At 53.7% G+C, this 24,896-nt stretch overlaps 2 protein-coding genes across 16 annotated transcripts in view; both read left to right on the top strand.

Annotated features, from left to right (window-relative positions):
* Positions 1–24,896, top strand: part of LOC101948742 (zinc finger protein RFP-like) — a 1,201,957-nt gene that overhangs the window by 492,798 nt on the left and 684,263 nt on the right. The window lies entirely within an intron of this gene.
* LOC101952396 (zinc finger protein 850-like) overlaps positions 1–24,896 on the top strand; it is a 58,369-nt gene that overhangs the window by 23,083 nt on the left and 10,390 nt on the right. For 2 of the 15 annotated variants that reach the window (XM_065564314.1, XM_065564313.1), the window contains exons 1-4: positions 21,634–21,777; positions 23,161–23,248; positions 23,744–23,870; positions 24,494–24,607. The exons of 3 other annotated variants lie outside the window; for them this stretch is intronic. In XM_065564314.1, coding sequence (XP_065420386.1) covers positions 21,686–21,777; positions 23,161–23,248; positions 23,744–23,870; positions 24,494–24,607 — 421 coding nt within the window. In that variant the 5' untranslated portion in view covers positions 21,634–21,685. Of the gene's footprint in view, positions 1–1,902; positions 2,050–3,477; positions 3,604–4,208; positions 4,323–4,637; positions 18,755–21,600; positions 21,778–22,128; positions 22,399–23,160; positions 23,249–23,743; positions 23,871–24,493; positions 24,608–24,896 lie in introns of those variants that run through there. 10 more of the 15 variants (XM_065564317.1, XM_065564316.1, XM_065564322.1 and 7 more) reach the window with 8 other exon arrangements.

Below are 24,896 nucleotides of genomic sequence, written 5' to 3'. Positions count from 1 at the left end.
CAACTCCACTGACTTTGATTTTGGCTAAATCCTGAACTCCCCCTGGCATGGGAGACTTGAGGTTCTGCTGCCAACCTTCCCCTCATGCATCTGTTTCCTTCCCAATGATCAGGGGTGAAAGTAACTTAAAGGACTTAGCACAGGGATGAGCAAACTTTTTGGTCCGAGGGCCACAGCGGGGTTGTAAAATTGTATGGAGGGCCAGGTAGGTAGGCTGTGCGTCCGCAAACAGCCTGGTCCCGCCCCCTATCCGCCCCCTCCCACTTCCCACCCCCTGACTGCGCCCCTCAGAATCCCCAGGAGCCTCTCCCAGGGCAGAGCCCCCAGCCTAGCCAGGCCCCTTCCTGGCCCTGCCCCTGCCCCGGGGGGCCCCGTTCAGAGGGAAGGTAAGAGAGACCCCCTCACACCCCTGTCACATCCGGGCTGCAGGGGAGGAGGATAAAGAGGTGGAGGTGGGGGGGGGTGCAGAAGGCTGGTGCTGGGGATGCGGGGGGCAGGCTGGGATGGGGGCGGGGGTGTACTGAAGAGAAGATGGGGCGATGCAGGGCGATCAGGGGGATTGTGAGGCTGGAATGGGGGAAGATGTGAGTGTGGGGAACTGCGATGGAAGGGGAGATGTGGGGAGGCTGGCGGGGCCGGGGAAGGGGGAGAGATGCCAAGGCAGCTTCTCCGCCCCATGGGACACGAGCGGGGAGGGGCAGAGAGAGAAGCTCCTCTCCTCCTGGAACTGGTAAAACCAGCTTTGGGAGTGATCAGGAGACAAATCCCTTAGGGCACAGAGGCTACAAGGCAACTCCCTCCCTCCCCCCAGACACACACACACACACAGCTCCCAGTGTGTTATTGTCAGACACACCTGTGCTGGTGGGGTCTGTGTCTCATGGGTTTTGGGGTCTGTCTGGGCCCTGATCTGATTTCACTGCAGGATTCACATCTCAGCCACACTGGAGTCACTGCTGGCTCAGGGAGGAGGGGCGTGGGGAAGGTGAGTGCGGATGGGCCAATGGGATCAGCCTCTGCCTGCCTGTCCCTGGGGCTGCTGGGGGTGTCCAGGGCAACTCATTCTTCAGGTGTTGCCACCAGAGGGCTCCTGCTGTTATAAATAAAAATAAATTAATGGAGATATCCCATCTCCTAGAACTGGAAGGGACCTTGAAAGGTCATCGAGTCCAGCCCCCTGCCTTCACTAGCAGGACCAAGTACTGATTTTTGCCCCAGATCCCTAAGTGGCCCCCTCAAGGATTGAACTCACAACCCTGGGTTTAGCAGGCCAATGCTCAAGGGGTTTACACGGCAATGGGGGGCAATCCCCCTAAGTGGCCCCCTCAATGATTGAACTCACAACCCTGGGTTTAGCAGGCCAATGCTCAAGGGGTTTACACGGCAATGGGGGGCAATCCCCCAAAGTGGCCCCTTTGGTTCTTCTCTTTTTCTAGCATTTGGCTCAGAGTTCCTGTTACTGGGAGGGTCTGAAGAGCCTGTGGGGGATGTGGAAGTGTGAAAATGGAGAAGTGGATTTGCAGCAGCCATCTTAGTGCTGATAAGAGACAGAGCAGAAGACAGGCTAACCTTAACCCTAACATCTCGAGATTTGTAGAAGCGGGGATTTTGCGAGGCGGATGGCAAAACTACATGGGATGCTGTTTTCTAACCTAGCTTTAAGATGAGAATGGACTGCTGACTAAGATAATGGGGAGGAAAATGTATAAACAAGATTCAGCTGTATCCGTTGACATATGTGACGGGAACCGATAAATACGTGCTTTAAACTGTTGTACTTTGGAGACCTGCCTAAGGAAGGGAAACCCCCTGTCCGTAGGCTCCCCCTGCAATTGCTTGAAATAAACTGCCTCTGACTTGCTGCTAACAAACACAAGAGTGAAGACTCTGTTTCTTCCACAGGAATCTGGGGGTGACATGGACTGAAGCCCCTTCTGTAACCTTCCCTCTTGCCCCGACAGGCTGAGGATTCACGTCCACGTTTCGCTCCAGATCGTCCTGCCTTCCAGGAAACGGGGAAAGGGAATGGCTGTGATGGAGCCAGCTCAGGTAGGGGATTTTCAGGGAGCTGCTGGGCAGAGGGAGGGAGAGGAAGGGCAGAGACAGGGTGTGATAAACCTGCTGATTTTCTGAGTAGGCCCATTGGTGGTGGGGGAGGCGAGAGGGGACATTCTCCCATTTCTCAAACAGGATATAACCCCCCTCGCAGGGCCGGCTCCAGGCACCAGCCCACCAAGCTTGTGCTTGGGGCGGCACCTGGAGGGGGGCGGCGCAGCGCTCCGGCTCCGGCCGCCGGGGAGAGCGGAGTCCCGGCCGGAGCTCACCGCCCCCCCCCCGCCAGGCTCCGGCCGCCCTCCCCGCCTGCGCTGGAGGGGGGCGGGCGGCCGGAGGCCTTTTTGCCTGGGGCAGCAAAAAAGCCAGAGCCGGCCCTGCCACCTTGGCAGGGCTGGGAACATTTTCCAGACTCCCAGTGCTGGAGCCTGACCCCACTGGCTTGAGGCTGCTGTGAAATAAGAAGGGAAGCAGTTGGTATTCCTGTCCCTGCTCTGAACTGGGTGGGTTTGTGATTCTGCTACTCTGGCGGAGCAAAAAAAATTGTGGTGGAGTAAAAAAAAAAAAAAAAACAGTTTCGCAGGCACCGGGGGCATTAGCAGGCCCCAGCCGTGCCGCCAGATCTCACACAGCGCCCCGGCCGCGCGCGCTGCCTTCCCCGCGGAGCCTTCTGCCCCCCGACCCGCCCTGAGCCCATGCGGCGCGTCCTGCCACTGGCGGGAAGCCCCGTGCCTCTCCCGCTCGGCTGCACTCCAGCGGCTCCTTCCCGGCGGGGCAAGCCTCTGGAGCGCAGCCGAGCAGGAGAGGCGCAGGGCTCCCCGGCAGCGGCGGGGAAGTTTATCGGTTCGTCGGCTGCCCCGCCTGGGACAAGTCTCGGCCCCGCAGCCCCTCTCCGCCGCGTGTCTCCACCGGGCGGCCCAGGCCACGCCGCCCACCCGGGCCCTGCCTGCTCCGCGCTGCCTCCCGACCCACCACGCTGCCCCGTGCTCTGCAGGGCTGGAGCGACCTCCGCGCTGCATTTCAGCGCTCCCGGCCCCGGCCGGCCATGGCCCATGTGCCTAGGCTGCTGCACAGGGGCGTCTCCTCCCCAGGCCTGGCTCAAGATCCAATGGGGCAGGGATTTGGGGAGGGATCCAATGGGGGAAGGAAGGGGGTAGAGTCGGGGAGTGGGGGCGAGAACCCCTCCAGGTTCCGCCTGTGCGCTGGAGCGGAGGGCAAAATTGTTTGTTTGTCCAGTGTCCCGAGCGAACATCGGTCGGGACGCGGGACAAACAAGCAAAAATCGGGACAGTCCCGATAAAATCGGGACGTCTGGTCACCCTAACTCTGGCCCTCCCAGACCTTCATGGTTTTTTTCCTTTCCCATGACGAGTGGGATTGTATCTGGGGCAGCAGGTGCTGAGTGAGGGACTCTTGGTGTTTCAGATGCCGGTGACCTTCGAGGAGGTGGCTATTTATTTCACAAAGGGCAGGGGGCTCTGCTTGACCCCGCTCAGAGAGCCCTCTACAGGGACGTCATGCAGGAGAACTATGAGATGTTGATCTCGCTGGGTAAGGGATTCCCGTCCCCTCAGTTATTAGAAGCCGTGGAATCTGCGTGTCGGACTCTGGTCAGGTTCTTCCCATGTCAGTTAGATCAGAGGTGAGTGGGTTCCATAATGCACAGCTGCCATGTGAGAAATACTTGCATCTCTGTGCCCTCTCCAGTGGGACGTGGGTGTCAAAACACAATGGAAATCCCCACCCCTCCAGCTTTCAAAGGGGCATATATCCAGCATTGTGTCGTTTCCTGGCTGCACACGCAATCCCTGTTCACCTCCCTCCTTGGGAATAGCTCCAGCCATGGGGACGGCTCTGGGCTCTGCAGGTTTAGAAAGAGGCAGGGGTTTAAGTGCAGAGCTGTGTGTGAGTCAGCAAGGCCCCCAGAGCGCACAGATCCTGGGAACGCCTAGTGAGGGTGTAGTAATAATTCAACTCACCTCCCCAGACAACTTCCTCTGCGCAAGGGACTCAGTGACCATGTTCCCGTCCTCTTGGATTCCACGTTGCTCCAGCAGAGCACAGGGACAGGTTCCACTCACGGAATGTCCTTTGTGACAAACACTCCACCAATGCTCCATGCACCCTAATCTAGTCTGATTCACCCCTCTGCACAGGATTTCCCATTCCCAAACCTAAGCTGATCGCCCAGCTGGAACGAGGGGAAGAGCTGTGGGGGCCCGATCTCCAGGCCTGCAAGGAAAGAAAGCTTCCAAGATGCACCCGCACAGGTGAGGACTGACATAGGAACCATCTGGGGAATGAAGGAAAAAGTTGAGAATCCCAAAATATGGTGTGAGTAACGCCCTCAGTTCTTCCTCATCTCAGCCAGGACAGGGCTGTAGTCAGCTGATATCGTTCACGCCATTCCACGCCAGCCTCTTATCTGCAGGAGTTTTCTTCCCAGCTTTCCTTCCCTGTGAGTGTTTGGGTGGGATGTGGAGGCAGAATGCAATTGGTCTATCTTTGTTTTGGGTTTTTCCTCGGTGCTATTCCTCTTTCTCCCCAGCACAATGACTCCTGTCTGGATTGTTTCTCTCTCCCAGCAGGTGCTGAGGGAGGGAGAGAGAACGAAGAGGGGAATCATCATGAGAAAGTTCCTGGGGAAGTGGAACCACAGGGGACCTTTGTAGGAAGAGCTTGTGACGAACTGGGACTGTTCTTACTGTGGTCTGTGAATGCTGACAGGGGAGTGTGGCTGGGATAGTCTGCATTGCGGGATGGGAGTCTGCCCGAAGGCGCATACCTGAGCGTGTAACATGAGAACCCAGGAAGGGGTTGAAGGCCAGGTGATACCTTGGCCCGGGAAACTGAACAAAGGCTGTGGGAGGGGTGGCTGAAGGCAGAGTCTTGGAAGCTGGGTGGTGAGATAGCTGGGAGGCAGAGATTGCTCTGACCTCCCAAGGGGGGCTGGGATGCCTGGGACCCCCAGATGGACCTAACTGAGGGGGGCCCTGTTGTCTGTGCCTGCAAGACCTGTCTTGGACTGTATTCCTGTCATCCAAATAAACCTTCTGCTTTACTGGCTGGCTGAGAGTCATGGTGAATCGCAGGAAGCCGGGGATGCAGGGCCCTGAGTCCCCCAATACTCCGTGACAACTGGTGGCAGCGGTGGGATCTACTGCACCCCATGGACGGCGCTTCCTGCAGTAAGTGACTGGGGAGCAGTAAAACAAAGGGGGATTGATGGGGACCAGGCGTGCTGAAGAGTGAGAGAGAGACGGTTATTACCCCTGGGAGTGTGTGACCAGCGAGAAGGACTTTTGCAGTAACAGGGTCCCCCGGGGGAATCGCAGCGAGTGGTCCCAGGGGCGGAGGAGTCTGCAGCTCGACCCTGGCAGAGAGGTGGTGACCTCGAGAAGGGCTGGCACACTAGGGGTCCCCCTGGGAACTGTGGGGAGCTGTGAGCACACAGGCCGGTGAGTGGCCAGCAGGAAGATGTATGCCAAGCGGCTTAAGAGCAACCTGGTAGAGCTGTGCAAGCAGAGGGGGCTGCGCAGTGGAAGGCTCACCAAAGAACAGCTCATTGCCCGGCTGGAGGCGGAGGATCGCGCGAATGAACTGATCCCTGTGTCTCAGGGAAGCAGCCTGGCAAATGCAGCGCAGGCACCAGTGTCTGTCCCAGCTGCGAGTGGTCAGCCGGCTTCTGAGGGCTTCCCGAGACCCCTCCTTCCTATGCCTAGGGGAAGGGTGGGGAGGAGCCCAGCAAATACCGAAGGCGCCGTGACCCCCCCGGCGACGTTCGGCATCCGTGGAGCGGAATTGGCTGGAATGGGAGAAAGAGCTAAAACTGAGAGAGCTGGAGGATCGTGAACAACAGAGGCAGCATGAACGGGAGGAAAAAGAGAGACAGCGTCAGCATGAAGAGGGACAGCGTCAGCATGAACTGGAACTGGCGAGATTGAAGGGCAGCGAACCCCCGGCTGCGGTAAGTGAGGGGGGACCCAGGACTGCACGGAGCTTTGATAAGTGCATCCTGGCCCCATGCAAGGAGGGGGAGGACATGGATGACTTCCTGGATGCCTTTGAGATGGCCTGTGAGCTGCACCGGGTTGATCCCGCGGACAGACTCCGGGTCCTTACCCCCTTACTGGACCCCAAAGCCGTGGCATTGTACTGCCAACTGGAAGAGGCAGAGAAAGGGGACTACGAACTATTCAAAAAGGCCCTGCTACGTGAGTTTGGGCTGACTCCTGAGATGTACCGGGAAAGGTTCCGGAGTCAGGATAAAACCCCTGAGATCTCATATCTGCAACTAGCCGTCCGCATGGAAGGATACGCCAGCAAGTGGGCTGATGGGGCCCAGATGAAGGAGGACCTGGTCAAACTGCTGGTACTGGAGCAACTGTTTGAGCGGTGCCCATCCGACCTGAGGCTGTGGTTGGTGGACAGAAAGCCAGAGAACCCGCGACATGCAGGCCGGCTGGCCGATGAGTTTGTAAAGAGCCGGTCAGGAGATAAAAGGGAGGAGTCCCAAAGGAACAGTCCCACCACAATGCAGAGAGAGAGTCACCATGGGACCTCCCCGTGGGAAAATACAGAAAAACCCCATCAGAGGGGAACATCCGGCATCAGGACCATCCGACCCACTCAAGGGGACCCATGGGACATGGGCTGCTACCACTGTGGCCAAAAAGGCCACATACGGGCCCAGTGCCCCAGGCTCAGGGTCAGACTGAGCAGACCGAACCCACAGAGGGTTGACTGGGTAGAGACCCAGCCCGGCGAAAGGCAGCATTCCCAGGGAAGGGGGGCTGGCAGAGTACCACCTGCTAAGGAGGGAGGAGAGCTCCAGGCCAGCTCCTCTAGGGGGCTGGATGCTCCAGACTCAGGGTTTTTGGTTTATACGGTAGGCGCGGGGCTGTCCCTCCGGAGAGAGTACCTTGTTCCCCTGGAGGTGGATGGGAGGAAGGTCAATGGATACTGGGATACGGGCGCAGAGGTGACGCTGGCCCGGCCCGAGGTGGTGGCCCCAGATCAGGTGGTGCCCAACACCTACCTGACCCTGACGGGGGTGGGCGGAACACCAGTCAAAGTGCCCGTGGCAAGGGTACACCTGAAGTGGGGGGCCAAGGAGGGCCCCAAGGATGTGGGGGTACACCCGTATTTGCCCACTGAGGTATTGATGGGGGGGGGACCTGGAGAACTGGCCAAGCAACCCCCAAAGGGCACTGGTTGTGACCCGCAGTCAGAGCCGGCGAGGGGCACTGCGCCCTGGCCTTGGGGGGGGTGCCTTGCCTGAGGCGCAGGACCCTAACCTGGTGGGGAGGGAACGCCCAGGGACACGCCTCAGGGAGGCTGCAGCTTCAGACCCAGCGGGCGAGAAAGAGCAGGTGGCCATCCCTGTCCCAGCTGCTGAGTTCCAGGCCGAGTTGCAGAGAGATCCCTCCTTGCGGAAGATAAGGGACCTGGCCGACCTCAATGCGGTACAGACCATGGGACGAGGTGGCCGGAAAAGGTTCCTGTGGGAGAAGGGGTTCCTGTACCGAGAATGGGCTCCCCCAGGGAAAATGGAGTCAGGGGGGATCAGGAGGCAGCTGGTGGTACCCCAGAAGTATCGCCGCCAGCTGCTGTGCCGGGCCCATGACATTCCCCTCTCAGGGCACCAGGTAACCTGGCGTACCCAGCAGAGGCTGCTAGGGAGCTTTTACTGGCCTGGGGTCTTTGTTACTGTCTGACAGTACTGCCGATCCTGTGACCCCTGTCAGAGGAGGAGGAAGGCCTGGGACAAGGGGAAAACAGCTTTAGGACCCTTGCCCAGCATAAAGGATCCTTTCCAGAGGGTGGCCAAGGTTAAAAGGGCGGCTCTAAACCAAGAGAACCCAAAGCACAGACCTCCAGACTGGAGCGCTGAGAGAAGACCACAACCCAGTTGGAACCCCAGAGGTATGGGGGTGGGGAAAGGGCACAGGCCACATAAACCTTCCCACATGCAAACTGCGAGTGCCATCAAGCACCCCCGACCTAAGGGGGGGCGTGAAACTGGAGGGGCCTGGTGTAATTCTCACCAAGGAATGAGAGGGATGCGGGGGCATCCATGGGAACGGGGGTAGGTTCGAACTTCCCCGGGTCACTGGCTAAAGTGACCCTGCTCAGTTCGGTCTCGAAGGGGGGAGATGTGACGAACTGGGACTGTTCTTACTGTGGTCTGTGAATGCTGACAGGGGAGTGTGGCTGGGATAGTCTGCATTGCGGGATGGGAGTCTGCCCGAAGGCGCATACCTGAGCGTGTAACATGAGAACCCAGGAAGGGGTTGAAGGCCAGGTGATACCTTGGCCCGGGAAACTGAACAAAGGCTGTGGGAGGGGTGGCTGAAGGCAGAGTCTTGGAAGCTGGGTGGTGAGATAGCTGGGAGGCAGAGATTGCTCTGACCTCCCAAGGGGGGCTGGGATGCCTGGGACCCCCAGATGGACCTAACTGAGGGGGGCCCTGTTGTCTGTGCCTGCAAGACCTGTCTTGGACTGTATTCCTGTCATCCAAATAAACCTTCTGCTTTACTGGCTGGCTGAGAGTCATGGTGAATCGCAGGAAGCCGGGGATGCAGGGCCCTGAGTCCCCCAATACTCTGTGACAGAGCTGAAGGGAATTTTTCCCAGTGCTTGAAGCAGGCAGAAGCCTGGGGACATTGGCACAGGTCAGAGAGGCTTCTGGGAAACCACCCAGGGAAGAAAGTGGATGAATCTATTAGCGATGGGGGAGGAGACAAGGATCCCAGAGCGCAGCAGACAAATCCCAAGGAAGAGACACCCTGGCACTACCTTCAGTGCGGGAAAGGATTCATTGTGAGATCACAGCTTGTGACACATCAGACAATCCATACCGGAGAGAAACCCCTTCAATGCTTGGACTGTGGGAAAAGCTTCAATAAGCGCACAGATCTTAATAACCATGGGAGAAGCCACACTGGAGAGAAGCCCATTCAATGCCTCAAGTGCGGGAAATGTTTCAGTTCAAAGTCAGCACGAAAGTCTTTTAAGAAAAGCCACACAGGAGAGAGACCCCATAAGTGTGTGGACTGTGGGAAAAGTTTCATAAAGAGGTCACACCTTGTTCAACATCAGGCAATCCACATAGCAGAGAGACCCCACAAGTGCTTGGACTGTGGGAAAAGTTTCATGCGGAGGTCATACCTTGTTAAACATCAGGCAATCCACATAGCAGAGAGACCCCACAAGTGCTTGGACTGTGGGAAAAGTTTCAAGCGGAAGTCAGACCTTGTTTATCATCAGTCAATCCACACAGGAGGGAAACCCCACAAGTGCTTGGACTGTGGGAAAAGTTTCAAACGGAGATCAGCCCTGGTTAAACATCAGAGAATCCACACAAAGAGTGACTTTGTCAGTTTTTTGGTTGAAGGATGACAACTTTTAAATCTATTATTGACTGTCCAGGAGGTTGCCATCCTTCAACCAAAAAACCGTGGCAGAGGGGCATTGCTGGCACATGATGGCATATATTACGTTAGTAAATGTGCACCAGAATGTGCCCCTGATAGTGTGGTTGATATGGTTGGGTCCTATGATGGTGTCGCTAGAGTAGATATGGGGACAGAGTTGGCAACGGGGTTTGTTGCAGCGATTGGTTCCTGGGTTAGTGTTTCTGTGGTGTGGTGTGTAGTTGCTGGTGAGTATTTGCTTCACATTGGGGGCTGTCTGTAAGCGAGGACTGGCCTGTCTCCCAAGATCTGGATGGAAGCTGGAGGCAGGTAGGTAAGTATAGCGGTCAGTAGGTTTCCGGTATAGGGTGGTGTTTATGTGACCATTACTTATTTGCTGTGGTGTCCAGGATCTATTGTGTGGAGTGGTCCAGGATGAGGTGGATGGTGGGGTGGAAATTTGTTGAAATCCTGGTGGAATTCTTCAAGGGCCTCCTTCCCATGGGTCCATATGATGAAGATGTCATCAATGTAGTGCAAGAAGAGGAGGGGGCGCTAAGGGACGAGAGCCGAGGAAGTGTTGTTCTAAGCAGGCCATAAAATGTTGGTATGCTGTGGGGCCATGTGGATACCCGCCGACTTGAAGGTATAAGTTGTTCCCAAATCTGAAATGGTTGTGGGTGAGGACAAAGTCACAAAGCTCAGGCAGCAGGTGTGCTGTGGCCTCATCAGGGATACTGTTCCTGACAGTTTGTAGCCCATCCTCGTGTGTCATATTGGTGTAGGGAGCTTCTACATCCATGGTGGCCAGGATGGAGTTTTCAGGAAGATCACCAATGCATTGTAGTTTCCTCAGGAAGTCGGTGGTGTCTTGAAGATAGCTAGGAGTGCTGGTAGTGTAGGATCTGAGGCGAGAGTCCACGTAGCCAGATAATCCTGCTGTAAGAGTGCCAATGCCTGAGATGATGGGGCGTCCAGGATTTCCAGGTTTATGGATCTTGGGTAGCAGATAGAATACCCCTGTTTGGGGCTCTAGGGGTGTGTCTCTCTAGATTTGTTCCCGTGCTATAGCAGGGAGTTTCTTGAGGAGTTGGTATAGTTTCTTTTGGTACGTCTCAGTGGGATCGGAGGATAGTGGCCTGTAGAAAGTGGTGTTGGAGAGTTGCTTGGCAGCCTCCTGTTCATAATCCGACCTCTTCATGATGACTGCAGCACCTCCTTTGTCAGCCCCTTTGATTAGAATGTCAGGCTTGTTTCTGAGGCTGTGGATGGCCTTTCATTCTGTGCAGCTGAGGTTATGGGGCAAGTGATGCTGTTTGTTCGGAATCTGAGCCTGTGCACATCTGTGGAAGCACTCTGTGTAGAAGTCCAGTCTGTCATTTCGACCATCAGAAGGAGTCCACGCAGAATTCTTCTTCTCGTATTGTTGATAGGAGGGTTCCTTTGGGTCAGTGCGCTGTTCAATGGTGTGTTGAAAATATTCCTTGAGTCGGAGACGACAAAAGTAGGCTTCCAGATCACCACAGAATTGTATCGTGTGCGGGCGGGTGGTGGGGCAGAAAGAGAGTCCCCAAGATAGGGCAGACTTTTCTGCAGGGTTAAGTGTGTGATTGGATAGATTAACAATATTGTTCGGTGTGTTAAGGGTACCCTTGTTGAAGCCCCCTGTGGCATGTAGGAGTTTAGATCATTTACTGCCCTTTATCGGCATCAGAAAATAAACACAGGAGAGAGACCCCATAAGTGTTTGGACTGTGGGAAAGGTTTCACAGAGAGATCAGCACTTCTTACACATCAGACACTTCACACAGGAGAGGGTCCTCATAAGGTCTTGGACTGTGGGAAAGGTTTCATACTAAGCTCACAACTTATTAGACATCAGAGAATCCACACTGTAGCGAACCCTTTTAAATGCTTGGACTGTGAGAAAAATTGTAACTGTAGCTCAAAACTCACTCAACATGAGAAAATCCACGTGTGAGAGAGACACTATAAACAGTTTGAAAGTTTAATTGGAGCTCTCGTCTTATTGCACACCTCACATTCCTTCTTAAGACAAACCTCAGAATTGCCTCGACTGTCGGAAATGTTTCCTGTAAAAGTCAGCCGTTATAACACATCAAAGGATCCACACAGGAGAGAGACCTCATCAGTGCTTGGACTGTGGGGAAAGCTTCATTCAGCGATCACCCCTCATTAAAAGTCAGAGAATCCACAGAGGTACGAGAGAGCCTAGGAATAGCCAGACTGCAGAAAAAGATTCAATTTGACTTCACACCTCAGTGACCCACACAGCAGAGAGACCATGAATGTGCAGGAACCTTCATTAGGTGCTCTCGGAGTATCAAGCATCTAGAAATCCACACAGGGAAGAAACCGCTGAGATGTTCTCAGTGCGGAAAATGCTCCAAGTGGAGCTAACACCATTTGGACATCAGAGACTCCCCCACACAGCAGGGAAATTCTCTCAGGGCCCTGACTAGGCCATAGGAACAAACCCATTTCCTCGTTCCCACACATGTCAGGGGCTTTTGGCTCCCAAGCATCCAGCTGCCCATGACTGGGGTGAGGATCCAGCAGCAGCCGAGCATCAGCTGGTCAGTGACCCACTGGCTCTGCCTGGTCTAAGCAAACCCCAGTCAAAGGAGGAGACGCCCCGATCAGCCCCTCCTCCCTGCTGCAGCCCTGGCTGCTGAGCTGATGGGCCACAGGTCGGGGAAGGGAGAGAGAGAAACTCCACCAGCCACTCCCTCTGCCTGGCTGAAGTTCCCCCCTCTCCCCACCCCTGCCAGCCAGGATCCCCCTGCCATGGAGATGAGGAGAAGGACACTTGGGCCAGACCCCACCTTCACTCTAGACACCTGTCCCCACCCCCCATCTTCCACCAGCCCCTGAGCTGGGTTCCCCCACTCAGTGCCAGCTCTGGCTTTTTTGCCGCCCCAGGCAAAAAAGCCTCTGGCCGCCCCCGCCCGCAACGCTGGGGGGGGAGGGCGGCCGGAGCCCTGGGAGGAGGGCAGCGAGCCCCGCCCGGGGCTCCGCTCTCCCCGGCGGCCAGAGCGCTGGGGGGAGGGCGGCGAGCCCCGGCCGGGGTCCGCTCTCCCCAGCCGCCGGGGGGAGGGTGCCAGGGGGGAGGGCGGCCGGAGTCCTGGGAGGAGGGCGGCGAGGCCCGCCCGGGGCTCTGCTCTCCCCGGCAGCGAGCCCTGGCCGGGGCTCCGCTCTCCCCAGCGGCTGGGGGTAGGGCGCCGGGGGGGAGGGCGGCCAGGGGGAGCCCTGGGAGGAGGGCGGAGTGCCCGGCCGGGGCTCCGCTCTCCCCGGTGGCCAGAGCGCCGGGAGCAGGGCGGCGAGCCCCCGGTGGCCAGAGCGCTGGGGGGAGGGCGGCGAGCCTGGCTGTGGCCCCGCTGTCCCCGGCGGCAGGAGCCAGAGCGCCGCGCCGCCCCCCTCCAGGTGCTTCCCCAAGCACAAGCTTGGTGGGCTGGTGCCTGGAGCCAGCCCTGCCCCCACTTACTTCAGCTGTTCCCTTTTGGACAAGTGTTCCTGGGGCCTGGTAACTCCTCCCCTCCCCAAATCCCCCAGGGTGCTGGGCTCTGGGGGAATCAAATGTTAAGGGATCAGGACTTCGGGTTCTGAAGATGTCTCTGGGGATTGAATGGCTGGGGATGGTGGAGCTTGATATCAGGGGGAACTGGGTGCGGGGGTATCGCGTGTTTGGGGATGATAGGATAAGCGCATTCAGACAGCACCACTGAGAGGCACTGATTCCCACATGCCTTTTGTCAGAGGCCTGGAGATCCCACCTTTGCCTCCGCAGCATTAGCCTCTGAAGTTCTGGCTAGGCTAGGAGGTGTGGTCGGGATTAGCCAGCAGATCTCTGTGACCCTCCACCAGATTTCCTAGTGTAAACTCACTCTGAGCGTTTTATGTGTTCTGACCAGTGTTGCCTCATTTTTTACATCCATGTGTGGAATGAATTTGGTTCTATGCACCGGTATGTGACATATCATCTCCATACTAGTTCATATGGGGGTGGGGCCAAGAGGTTTGGAGTGTGGGGGGGAGGCTCCGGGCTGGGACAGAGGGATGGTGTGCAGAGGGGTGAAGGCTCTGACCAGGTGTGCGGACTGTGGCATGGGGATGCGGATGAGGAGTTTGGGGTGCAGACTGCGGTGTGGAGAGGACTCCCCCCAGCCCTCCTTCTCACCACAGCTGCTTGGGACTGGGTGAGAGGCACCTCTCTCCAGCCGTGGCAGCTCCTGTGGCTGGGGTGAGGGAGGAGTTCCTCTCCCCAGCAGCTCCAGTGGACCTGGGCCAAGCCTGAGGAGGGGCTCCTCTCCCTGCCTGCCTCCACGGCCCTCGATAGCCAGCTGGTCACGCCCTCCCCATGTTCCCTCGTGTCCTGCGTTGGGATGACAGAGAGTTTCGTAGCCCCACTCACCCCACACTGATCCCTCTTGTGATAACCTCTGCACCCCATGTTCACCACTTGTGTAGGGTTATGATATTTTGTGTGCAAAGTGTGCCTGATGAGGGATAATTGGAAATCTCATGATCTGCTGAATATTGTGCCGTTGAAATGCGTGTGACACCAGTGCATGTAGAATGGTGAGATTTGAAGGTGTTTGTTGCTAGGCTGACCATATTCGAGGTGCCCCAAAAGAGGACACTGATGGGGGGTGGGAACTGACGGGGGGTTGTAGAGTTAGGGGTGCTGGAGGGGGTGCAGTGGTGTGACAATGCGGTTCTGGCGGAACCCAACTGAGAGTGCCAACTCAGGACAAATTGCTCAAATAGGGCAGTTACAGCCCAAGGCTGGGGTTTTTTCCACCTCTAAGGCAAACCAAACCAGCCAGACTAAGAGGACTTCAGTCTCACCCCACTGGCTAACTGCAAGTCTCACAAGCAATCTCCTTAGACACTCCAGTTTCCCAGTATTACCACCAGTACCACTCGTTATGGGGACAAATGGTTATGAAAACCAATACCCCAGTAAAAGAAAAAGGTTCTCCTGATCCCAAAGGACCAAGCCCCAGACCCAGGTCAATATACAAATCAGATCTTACCCACAAATCACGCTGTTGCCAATCCTTTAGAATCTAAAATCTAAAGGTTTATTCATAAAAGGAAAAGATAGAGATGAGAGTTAGAATTGGTTAAATGGAATCAATTACATACAGTAATGGCAAAGTTCTTGGTTCAGGCTTGCAGCAGCGATGGAATAAACTGCAGGTTCAAATCAAGTCTCTGGAATACATCCCCCGCTGGGATGGGTCCTCAGTCCTTTGTTCAAAGCTTCAGCTTGTAGCAAAGTTCCTCCAGAGGTATGAAGCAGGATTGAAGACAAGATGGAGATGAGGCATCAGCCTTATATAGTCTTTTCCAGGTGTAAGCACACCTCTTTGTTCTTACTGTGGAAAGTTACAGCAACATGGAGTCTGGAGTCACATGGGCCAGTCCCTGCATACTTTGCTGAGTTACAAGGCGTATCTGCCTTCTCTCAATGGGTCCATTGTATAGCTGATGGTCCTTAATGGGCCATCAAACAGGCTAGGCAGAGCTAACACCAGTTTGTCTGGGATGTCACCCAGCAGCATAGCCTAAGTTTGAAATACAGACAGTATAGAGCCAATATTCATAACTTCAACTACAAAAGTGATACACACACATAGACAGCATAATCATAACCAGTAAACCATAACCTTGTCTTAGACACCCCATTTGACCCCCTTTATACAAGATTTGCATGCCACTACAGGACCTTGGTTGCAACAATGATCTATATGGTCCCAGATTATATCAATAACGTCACACCCCCAACGCAAAATTGATGCAGGAAGGGATGACACAAACATCTCTGACTGCATCCCAAGAGCTCCCCATCCTTGGGTTTATCTCACTATGGCTTAGCTGGCTAAAGAACAACCGAAATGGTTTATCAAAATTGTGTTCAACAACATGATTGAACCTCTTTACAAACAAGGTAAAACTTGGTTAGAACAATAGTGGATTGGATCTGCTCTTGCAGCATGGTTCCTGTATGTCTCATGTGACCTTGCCAAGAGCTAAAGAAAACAGCTACTTTATTCATACAAGCTCGGGCAAATGTTTGGAACCCAATTAACATCAAATAAATGCAGATATTAATGATGTTCATAGTACAGGAATCTTGGCATTTAGCCATGAAGGCAATATGGTAGTGTGCCTTAGTTTCCCTTCTCATACAGTACATTAGGTCTGGAATGTCTTTTCTCCTGTGAAAAGTTCCAATACTGTTTACAGGCATCAACTATGAAACATTAGTATAGCAAGGCCTTTTAACATAAAGTGTGTTCTCATGTATTCCTTTTAACATGTTCAAGGGATTTTCCAACAGATTAGGAACATTGTACATTCTTACAGTTCTTGGTAATAGCAACACATCAGTTACAAAATTACCATTAGCATTAACAACAAATCCATTGCAAGTGTCCATCTACAATCATGGTTGTCATGCCACACCTTTGGCTCCATACCATTGGAGTTTATGCATTTTAGGGTTAACCTGTGGCTTTCCTTTGCAAAATTCAGTTCTCTTTCCTCCTTGTCCTGCAGGATCACACCCTGATTTTTCTTGCTTAACAGAATCTACTGGCTGATGGGGTGGGCTCTCTGTGCTAACAGCTTAGCAAGTCCTTCCCCTCCCAGCCAGACAAGTAATTTGCATTACCACAGACAGAAGCCAGTCCACCAGTTTTCATATCCTTAACTGTTATCATTTCCAAGGCTGGACTCTGTCTTAAAGAGATACCACACAAATCCAAAGAGTCTGAGGGTGAGAGTTTGCTTGCTCTCCCCTGCATCCTCAAGCATTTAGCCATAAAACTGTTCTGCTTTGAAACACCAGTAACCAAATCTGTCCTCAGACCCTGAAGCACAGACTGCTCACTTAAAGAATTAGAATGGAGACATTCCTGTTTCAACACCATTGTCTTCCCAACAAGCTGGCCACACACAGCCACTTGGTTATAGGGCTGCTCAACTTTCTTAACAGCTCTTACTCCATCTGAGACCTTCTCAAAGCTACCCACACTGGATCTTTCGAAAGGAAAGTCAGTGGATCCATTCACAACAGAAAATTTCTGGCTGTTAGGAACTGAAACTTCCTTGATTAAATTACTCTCACACCCTTCATTTGCAGGGAACTGCTTGCACAAATTACCATGAGGATTCCTTTCCCCAGGAGCTTTTTTAAGCAGCAAATCACCCCTCACAGAAATTCTGCCCTTACCCTCTTCACCTAGGGCTTGCTTTAAAGGAACACTTTCCTGAGCAACAACAGACTTTTTCTGGGTCTTACTTACATCCAGGATCTCCTTTGGCCCATCAGGCAGATTTCTACACAATCCCCTTTCAGGCAAACCCATAGACTTCCTAGATGAAAGGTTAGAAACATTTTCCTTTCCTTTGCCACACACAAGTTTAGGAATCCTTTCCTTCTTGCTACAAGTTTCCACACCATCAGTAGGTAACACAACCAAATCACCTGCATGCTCTCCGTGTGCCCCGGCTAGGGTATTACCCTGATTAGACCGTGTTGCTACACCCTTTACCAACCACACACTAGCAATAGGCAAAATACAAGCACCAGAATTGTCTGGTCTCTGGGATTTTGCTAAGACACTAACTGTATGCAACTTAGTTACAGTGCCATTCTTCCCAGCAGACACAGACTTAGGACCATTCCCTTCCTGGGCTTTAGTTGAATTCAGAACCAACTTTGAGACAACTGCACTAACCTCAACCATCACAGGCCGAAAGGCACCTTCTGTCTGCTCCACAGACAAAGAAGAGCTGGAGACCCCTTTTTTACCAGACATATAGCTCGGGATTTCATTTCCCTTGTCCCAGCACACAGGGCTGTTCACAGACAACTGCTTGGAGACTGAGGTAGCTTCCTCCATAGGCAAGTCAATACCCCTGACAGACACAGGCACATTTCCTTCACTGTCACTATTCTCCACATGGGAAACAGGTAAGGTATAGGGACATTTATCTTCCACTATCCCTGCCTTCCCAAACTGCTGACTAGACAAAGCCATCAGCTCACAAGGCTGCCCAGGCTCCTCCAAACTTTTCCTGCCTTCCTCTCCTTTGTCCCAGCACACAGGGCTGATTACAGACAAAGACTGGGAGAGTGGGGCAGCTTCCTTACCAGGCACCTTGCCACTCCCAGCAGACAAACTGCTCTTTTTACTACACTGAGCCACTGCCAGCAAATTACAGTTACCCTTTTCAGATTCACTTTTACCAGCTGTACTAGCCACCAAAGCATCACCCATCAAAAATCCACCCTTTCCTTCCTCAGCTAGGGCTTCCACCTGACCATTCTCTTTAGTCTGCTCCAGAGAAACATTTTCCTGCCCAATAAGATTTTGCTGCTCTTGATTTAACTCCAGATTCACTTTTGAGACACTAGACCGACATTCAGAAACTTCATTTACAGACAAATGGCTCTTCTCAGACAAACCTTTGGAGCAACCCTCCCCAGGCAAATCATTGCCCACAATAGACACAGGTTTAAGATCATTCCTGTCCTGTGACTGACCACCTGGACTGAACAAAGCTTTAACATTTTCCCCAATCAAAAGATCCTTAGGCAATAACTTCCTTACCCCAGCTATAACCTCATGCTTAGCACCATTCCATTCAAGGTGGATTCTGGCTAAAGGCACACGGACAGTAAACTCATAGAGGACTACAACATTCACACTCTGATTTGGTAAATAATCTTCCTCTTTGACAAGATCTGCTTTAACAAGAGTGATGTTAGAAGCCATAATTTGCCCTACACAGCTTTTACCATTGACTTTTACATTCTCTGTGAATCTTTCATTACCACTCCCATACAGAGCATTGGCACCAGTTATGGAGTCACCCTTTACTGAACACACAGTAAAAGCATTTACATAAAAGGTGGCAGAATTGGGGTACATTTGGTTACACCCAGACAACTGCTCAGAGTTATACAACATACCAACATTGTTATAAACCGGACTTTCAGGAGGATACAATTTCTGCTTTTCTTCCCTTGCTTTTTTGACTTGGAGCTGAAATCTTTGCACTTTTGCCTCAGCTTCTAGTTCCTGCAATCGAATTTCTGCCAGTCTTTGTTCATGTTCAAGTTGAAGTTTACTTGCTGCCTTTTGCTTTTCAATTGCTTCTGCCTTCTGATCACTGGCCATTAACAGATCTCTCAGTTCTTGATTTGTAGCTTTCTTTCTAAAGCTTATCCCCTTTTCTGAACACAAATCTTTCAGGGCTTTTTTGTCAAGGCCTCATATGCTCTTTGCTCACCCATTGCAACTGCTCTTTAACCAACCAAACTCTCAATCCCAGAATTCAAATTTGGATAACGTGGGGTTCTGATCCAAAGCTTAATTGACCTGGTTCTGTGGATCCAAGCACGACTACGCCACTGTGACAATGCGGTTCTGGCGGAACCCAACTGAGAGTGCCAACTCAGGACAAATTGCTCAAATAGGGCAGTTACAGCCCAAGGCTGGGGTTTTTTCCACCTCTAAGGCAAACCAAACCAGCCAGACTAAGAGGACTTCAGTCTCACCCCACTGGCTAACTGCAAGTCTCACAAGCAATCTCCTTAGACACTCCAGTTTCCCAGTATTACCACCAGTACCACTCGTTATGGGGACAAATGGTTATGAAAACCAATACCCCAGTAAAAGAAAAAGGTTCTCCTGATCCCAAAGGACCAAGCCCCAGACCCAGGTCAATATACAAATCAGATCTTACCCACAAATCACGCTGTTGCCAATCCTTTAGAATCTAAAATCTAAAGGTTTATTCATAAAAGGAAAAGATAGAGATGAGAGTTAGAATTGGTTAAATGGAATCAATTACATACAGTAATGGCAAAGTTCTTGGTTCAGGCTTGCAGCAGCGATGGAATAAACTGCAGGTTCAAATCAAGTCTCTGGAATACATCCCCCGCTGGGATGGGTCCTCAGTCCTTTGTTCAAAGCTTCAGCTTGTAGCAAAGTTCCTCCAGAGGTATGAAGCAGGATTGAAGACAAGATGGAGATGAGGCATCAGCCTTATATAGTCTTTTCCAGGTGTAAGCACACCTCTTTGTTCTTACTGTGGAAAGTTACAGCAACATGGAGTCTGGAGTCACATGGGCCAGTCCCTGCATACTTTGCTGAGTTACAAGGCGTATCTGCCTTCTCTCAATGGGTCCATTGTATAGCTGATGGTCCTTAATGGGCCATCAAACAGGCTAGGCAGAGCTAACACCAGTTTGTCTGGGATGTCACCCAGCAGCATAGCCTAAGTTTGAAATACAGACAGTATAGAGCCAATATTCATAACTTCAACTACAAAAGTGATACACACACATAGACAGCATAATCATAACCAGTAAACCATAACCTTGTCTTAGACACCCCATTTGACCCCCTTTATACAAGATTTGCATGCCACTACAGGACCTTGGTTGCAACAATGATCTATATGGTCCCAGATTATATCAATAACGACAGAGGGATGGTGTGCAGAGGGGTGAAGGCTCTGACCAGGTGTGCGGACTGTGGCATGGGGATGCGGATGAGGAGTTTGGGGTGCAGACTGCGGTGTGGAGAGGACTCCCCCCAGCCCTCCTTCTCACCACAGCTGCTTGGGACTGGGTGAGAGGCACCTCTCTCCAGCCGTGGCAGCTCCTGTGGCTGGGGTGAGGGAGGAGTTCCTCTCCCCAGCAGCTCCAGTGGACCTGGGCCAAGCCTGAGGAGGGGCTCCTCTCCCTGCCTGCCTCCACGGCCCTCGATAGCCAGCTGGTCACGCCCTCCCCATGTTCCCTCGTGTCCTGCGTTGGGATGACAGAGAGTTTCGTAGCCCCACTCACCCCACACTGATCCCTCTTGTGATAACCTCTGCACCCCATGTTCACCACTTGTGTAGGGTTATGATATTTTGTGTGCAAAGTGTGCCTGATGAGGGATAATTGGAAATCTCATGATCTGCTGAATATTGTGCCGTTGAAATGCGTGTGACACCAGTGCATGTAGAATGGTGAGATTTGAAGGTGTTTGTTGCTAGGCTGACCATATTCGAGGTGCCCCAAAAGAGGACACTGATGGGGGGTGGGAACTGACGGGGGGTTGTAGAGTTAGGGGTGCTGGAGGGGGTGCAGTGGGGATACTCATGAGGTGAGGGCAGTGTTGGCAGCTGTCACAGTGGCAGAGTGCTGGCAACAGCTGTCAGTCAGCGCCGATTTGTGGGACACTCCCCCAGGACTGGGAGTCTCCCTGGGTGGGCGGGATCTCGCAGCAATCACTCAGCTATGGATGCAGGGCAATTGGCTAGTTGGGAAGGTGACTAATCAGGGATGTTTCTGAGCTTCAGCCTTTGTGCTCTGCAAACACACCCGGACATTTGCTGTTATGGCAAAACCCCTCAGCAGGTTCAAAGACGAGGATCTGTCCATAAAGACCCAGACATATGTCAAAGTTTTTGTTAGTGAAATATTTCATAGTTCAAGGGATTGTCCCACTCAAAGTCCTGAGAGATGACAAAGGACCGACTGTGGTTGTTAGAAAACTCTTATCTGGCTGTCCATCACCAACAGGAAGAAAGGGGTAAACAAAGAAATTTATAATTCACCTGAAGGATGCTTTGGAGCTCACACACACCATGAAGTTGCCTGACCCCATGACTGTTGGCCCCTTACTGAAACTTAGTGGGGGCGGGAGGGGTTGGTTGGCTTCTCCCAGTACCAAAAGACAGGAAGGACCAATGGGAAAAGAAAACCCTGAGGCAGGCAGGCCAATGAGGGAGTCAGGTGCCCGTTCTCTGGGTGAGCTGGAGCTGCCTGCCAGAGAAGGGCAGAGCTAAGGGGAGAGGAGCAGCCAGAGCTGGGTTGGAGGCAGAGCAGCAGAAGCACTGATACAGAGGGAAGATGGATCTGGAGCAGTCTGGAGCTGGGTGTGATGAACAGCTGGGGAGAGCAACGGGGGGACCCTGGGCAGCGTGGGATGACATCATGTTTTCCTTTCCCCCTTCCCATTTTTTCCTTAATTTTTTTTATTACTTGCTGTTTAATAAATCGTAATTGTTCTGAACTTTACGCAATGCTCAATGGCGACATCAGGGATGCGTCCAGCGTGAAGAGAGCACCCCAGAGTGGGGATACGACACCCTAGCCTCTGTCCTGAGTAATCTCAACAAAATTGGAGATGCAGAACCCGCAGGAATCTTGGGGCCAGCCTTGTCCCGGTTTCAGACACCAGAGTGGAAGGGGAGTCCTTGAGGTCAGGCAGGTCTCCAGGTAAACGGAGCGAGGACTCAGCTCCTTTTGCTATTCGATTCTATCAGGGTGTGTATAAGCCAGAAAAGTTCCCCACAATAGTAAGACCGTTTCCCCTGCTTACCTCTGTGCATATTTATTGGTTTCCCGTAAAGTTAGTTAGGATTATAGGGAAAGTGTCAGAGCGGCCACCAGTAGGAGTTTCTGGCCACACTCTGAGGCCACCACATTTGGTTGTGAGAATCCCTGGGCTAGATGCTCATGATGGGCCCTTCTGACCATAGAGCCTGTGAGTGGAACAGGAGCCGGACACAGAGATGCTGCAGAGCGATGGGTTGATCGCTAGGACCCAGGAGCAGCTGGGAGGCGGCTCTGGGGGGAGCGATCGCTGGGCTCAGGCCCGGCAGCAGGAAGTGACTCGCAGCCGCTGCAGTGACTTTGGCTCCAGGCTCCTGGCGAGATCCCCGAGCCCCGGCGGCTGGTGCTGGGAGCCCGGAGCCCTGGCTGCAGCCGGGAGAGGGGAATCTCCAGCAGGGCCCTTCCCGCTGCTCCCCAGGAGCCTCTCCCAGGGCAGAGCCCCCAGCCCGGCCAGGCCCCTTCCCGGCCCGGCCCCTGCCCCAGGGGGCCCCGCTCGGAGGGAAGGTGAGAGAGACCCGCCCCCCCGTCACCCCCGGGCTGCAGGGGGAGGAGGATAAAGAGGGGCAGGGGGTGAGGGCAGGTGGCGGGGAGCGGGGTGGGGGAAGGAGGCGGGCGCTGGGGATGCGGGGGGCAGGCTGGGATGGGGGCGGGGGCGCACTGAAGGGAACATGGGGCGATGCGGTGGGATTGTGGGGCTGAGGGGAGCGAGGCTGGAATGGGGAAGATGTGAGTGGGGGGCACTGCGAGGGAAGTAGGGGTCTGGGGAGACTAGCGGAGGACAGAGGCAAAAACCCATCCCCCCACACCGACACCCTGCTCCCAGTGTGTTATTGTCAGACACACCCGTGCTGGTGGGGTCTGTGTCTCATGAGTTTTGGGGTCGCCCAGGGTCCTGGTCTGATTTCTGGGCAGGATTCACATCTCAGCCACACCGGAGTCACTGCTGCTTTGGGCAGGCAGGGAGTGTGGATGGGCCAATGGGATCAGCCTCTGCCTGCCTGTCCCTGGGGGCTGCTGGGGGAGTCCAGGGCAGCTCATTCTTTAGTGATGCCATCACAGGGCTCCTGCTGCTCCTAAGGGAGATGAGTTTACACGGCAGTGTGGGAAAATCCCCCAAAGTGGCCCCTTTAGTTCTGCTTTTTTTCTAGCATTTGGCTCAGAGATACTGTTACTGGGAGGATCTGAAGAGTCTGGGAGGGAATCACGGTGTTACATGGACTGAAGCCCCTTCTGTAACCTCCCCCATCGCCCCTCTTGCCCTGACAGGCTGAGGAATCACGTCCACCTTTTGCTCCAGATGGGCCCATCTTCCAGGAGACAGGGAAGGGAAATGTCTGTGATGGAGCCAGCTCAGGTAGGGGATTATCAGGGAGCTCCTGGGCAGGGGCAGGGAGGAGACAGGATGTGATAAACCTGCTAATTTTCTGAGTGGGCCCATTGGTGATGGGGGAGGGGAGATGGGACATTCCCCCATTTCTCAAACAGGATACAATCCCCTTGCACAGGGCTGGGAGTGAGACCCCACTAGCCACAGGCTGCTGTAAAATACGAAGGGAAGCTGTTGGGATTCCTGTCACTGGCTCAGAGTTCTGCTTCCCGTATCAGCCTGTGTCTCACAGGTGTGTGGGAAATGAGAAGACCCTGCCCTCCTCCGTGTGCTGGGGGGAGACAAGTAGCTCTCACCTTCTCCCCATCCCCTGAAGGCTCCTGGCTGCTCTGAGCAGGGTGGGGGTGGGATTCTGCTACTCTGTCACTCCCAGAGCTTCCATTTCTTTATCTGTCCTCACACATGACTAGTGGGATTGTGGCTGGAGCATCAGGTAATGAGTGGGGGCTTTTGTTGTTCCAGATGCCAGTGACCTTCGAGGAGGTGGCTGTGTATTTCACCCAGGGGCAGGGGGCTCTGCTGGACCCCGCTCAGAGAGCCCTCTACAGGGACGTCATGCAGGAGAACTACGAGACGGTGACCTCACTGGGTAAGGGATTCTTGTCCCCTCGGTTATTCGAAGTCGTGGGGTCTGCATGTCTAACTCTGTTCAGGTTCTTCCCTGGTCAGTTAGCTCAGAGGCGAATGGGTTCCATAATGCACAGCTGCCGTGTGAGAGAGACTTGCATCTCTGTGCCCTCTCCAGTGGGACATGGGTGTCAAAACACAATGGACAAGCTAAACCATCCCCACCCTCCAGTTTTCAAAGGGGCATAAATCCATCATTGTCCTGTCTGTGTTGTTTCGCAGCTGCACAAACAATCCCTGTTCACCTCCCTCCTTGGGAATAGCTCCAGCCATGAGGAGGGCTCTGGGCTCTGCAGGTTTAGAAAGAGGCAGGCGTTTAAGTCCAGAGCTGTGTGTGAGTCAGCAAGGCCCCCAGAGTGCACAGATCTTGGGAACGCCTAGTGAGGGTGTAGTAATCATTCAACTCACCTCCCCAGATAACTTCCTCTGCGCAAGAGACTCAGTGACCATTTTCCCGTCCTCTTGGCTTCCACGTTCCTCCAGCAGAGCGCAGGGACAGGTTCCACTCACGCAATGTCCTTTCTGACAAATACTCCACCAATGCTCCATGCACCCTGATCTGGTCTGATTTCACCCTCTGCACAGGATTCCCCCTTCCCAAACCTGAGCTGATCGCCCGGCTGGAAGAAGGGGAGGAGCCCTGGGTGCCCGATCTCGAGGCGTGCAAGGAAAGAAGGCTTCTGAGATGCACCTGTACAGGTGAGGACTGACACAGAAACCATCTAGGGAATGAAGGAAAAAGGTTAGGATCCCAAAATATGGTGTGAGTAAGCGCCCTCAGTTCTTCCTCATCTCAGTCAGGACAGGGCTGCAGTCATCAGATATAGCTCACGCCATTCCACCCAGCCTCTTCTCTGCAGGAGTTTGCTTCCCAGCTTTCCTTCCCTGTGAGTGTTTGGGTGAGATGTGGAGGCGGAGTCCCGTTGCTCAGTCTTTGTGTTGGGTTTTCCCTTTGTGCTATTCCTCTTTCTCCCCAGCACAATGACTC

This window comes from Chrysemys picta, chromosome 12 (assembly GCF_011386835.1).
Source record: "Chrysemys picta bellii isolate R12L10 chromosome 12, ASM1138683v2, whole genome shotgun sequence".
In the NCBI taxonomy this organism is placed as follows: domain Eukaryota; kingdom Metazoa; phylum Chordata; order Testudines; family Emydidae; genus Chrysemys; species Chrysemys picta.
This window is presented reverse-complemented; position numbering and strand designations above follow the sequence as displayed.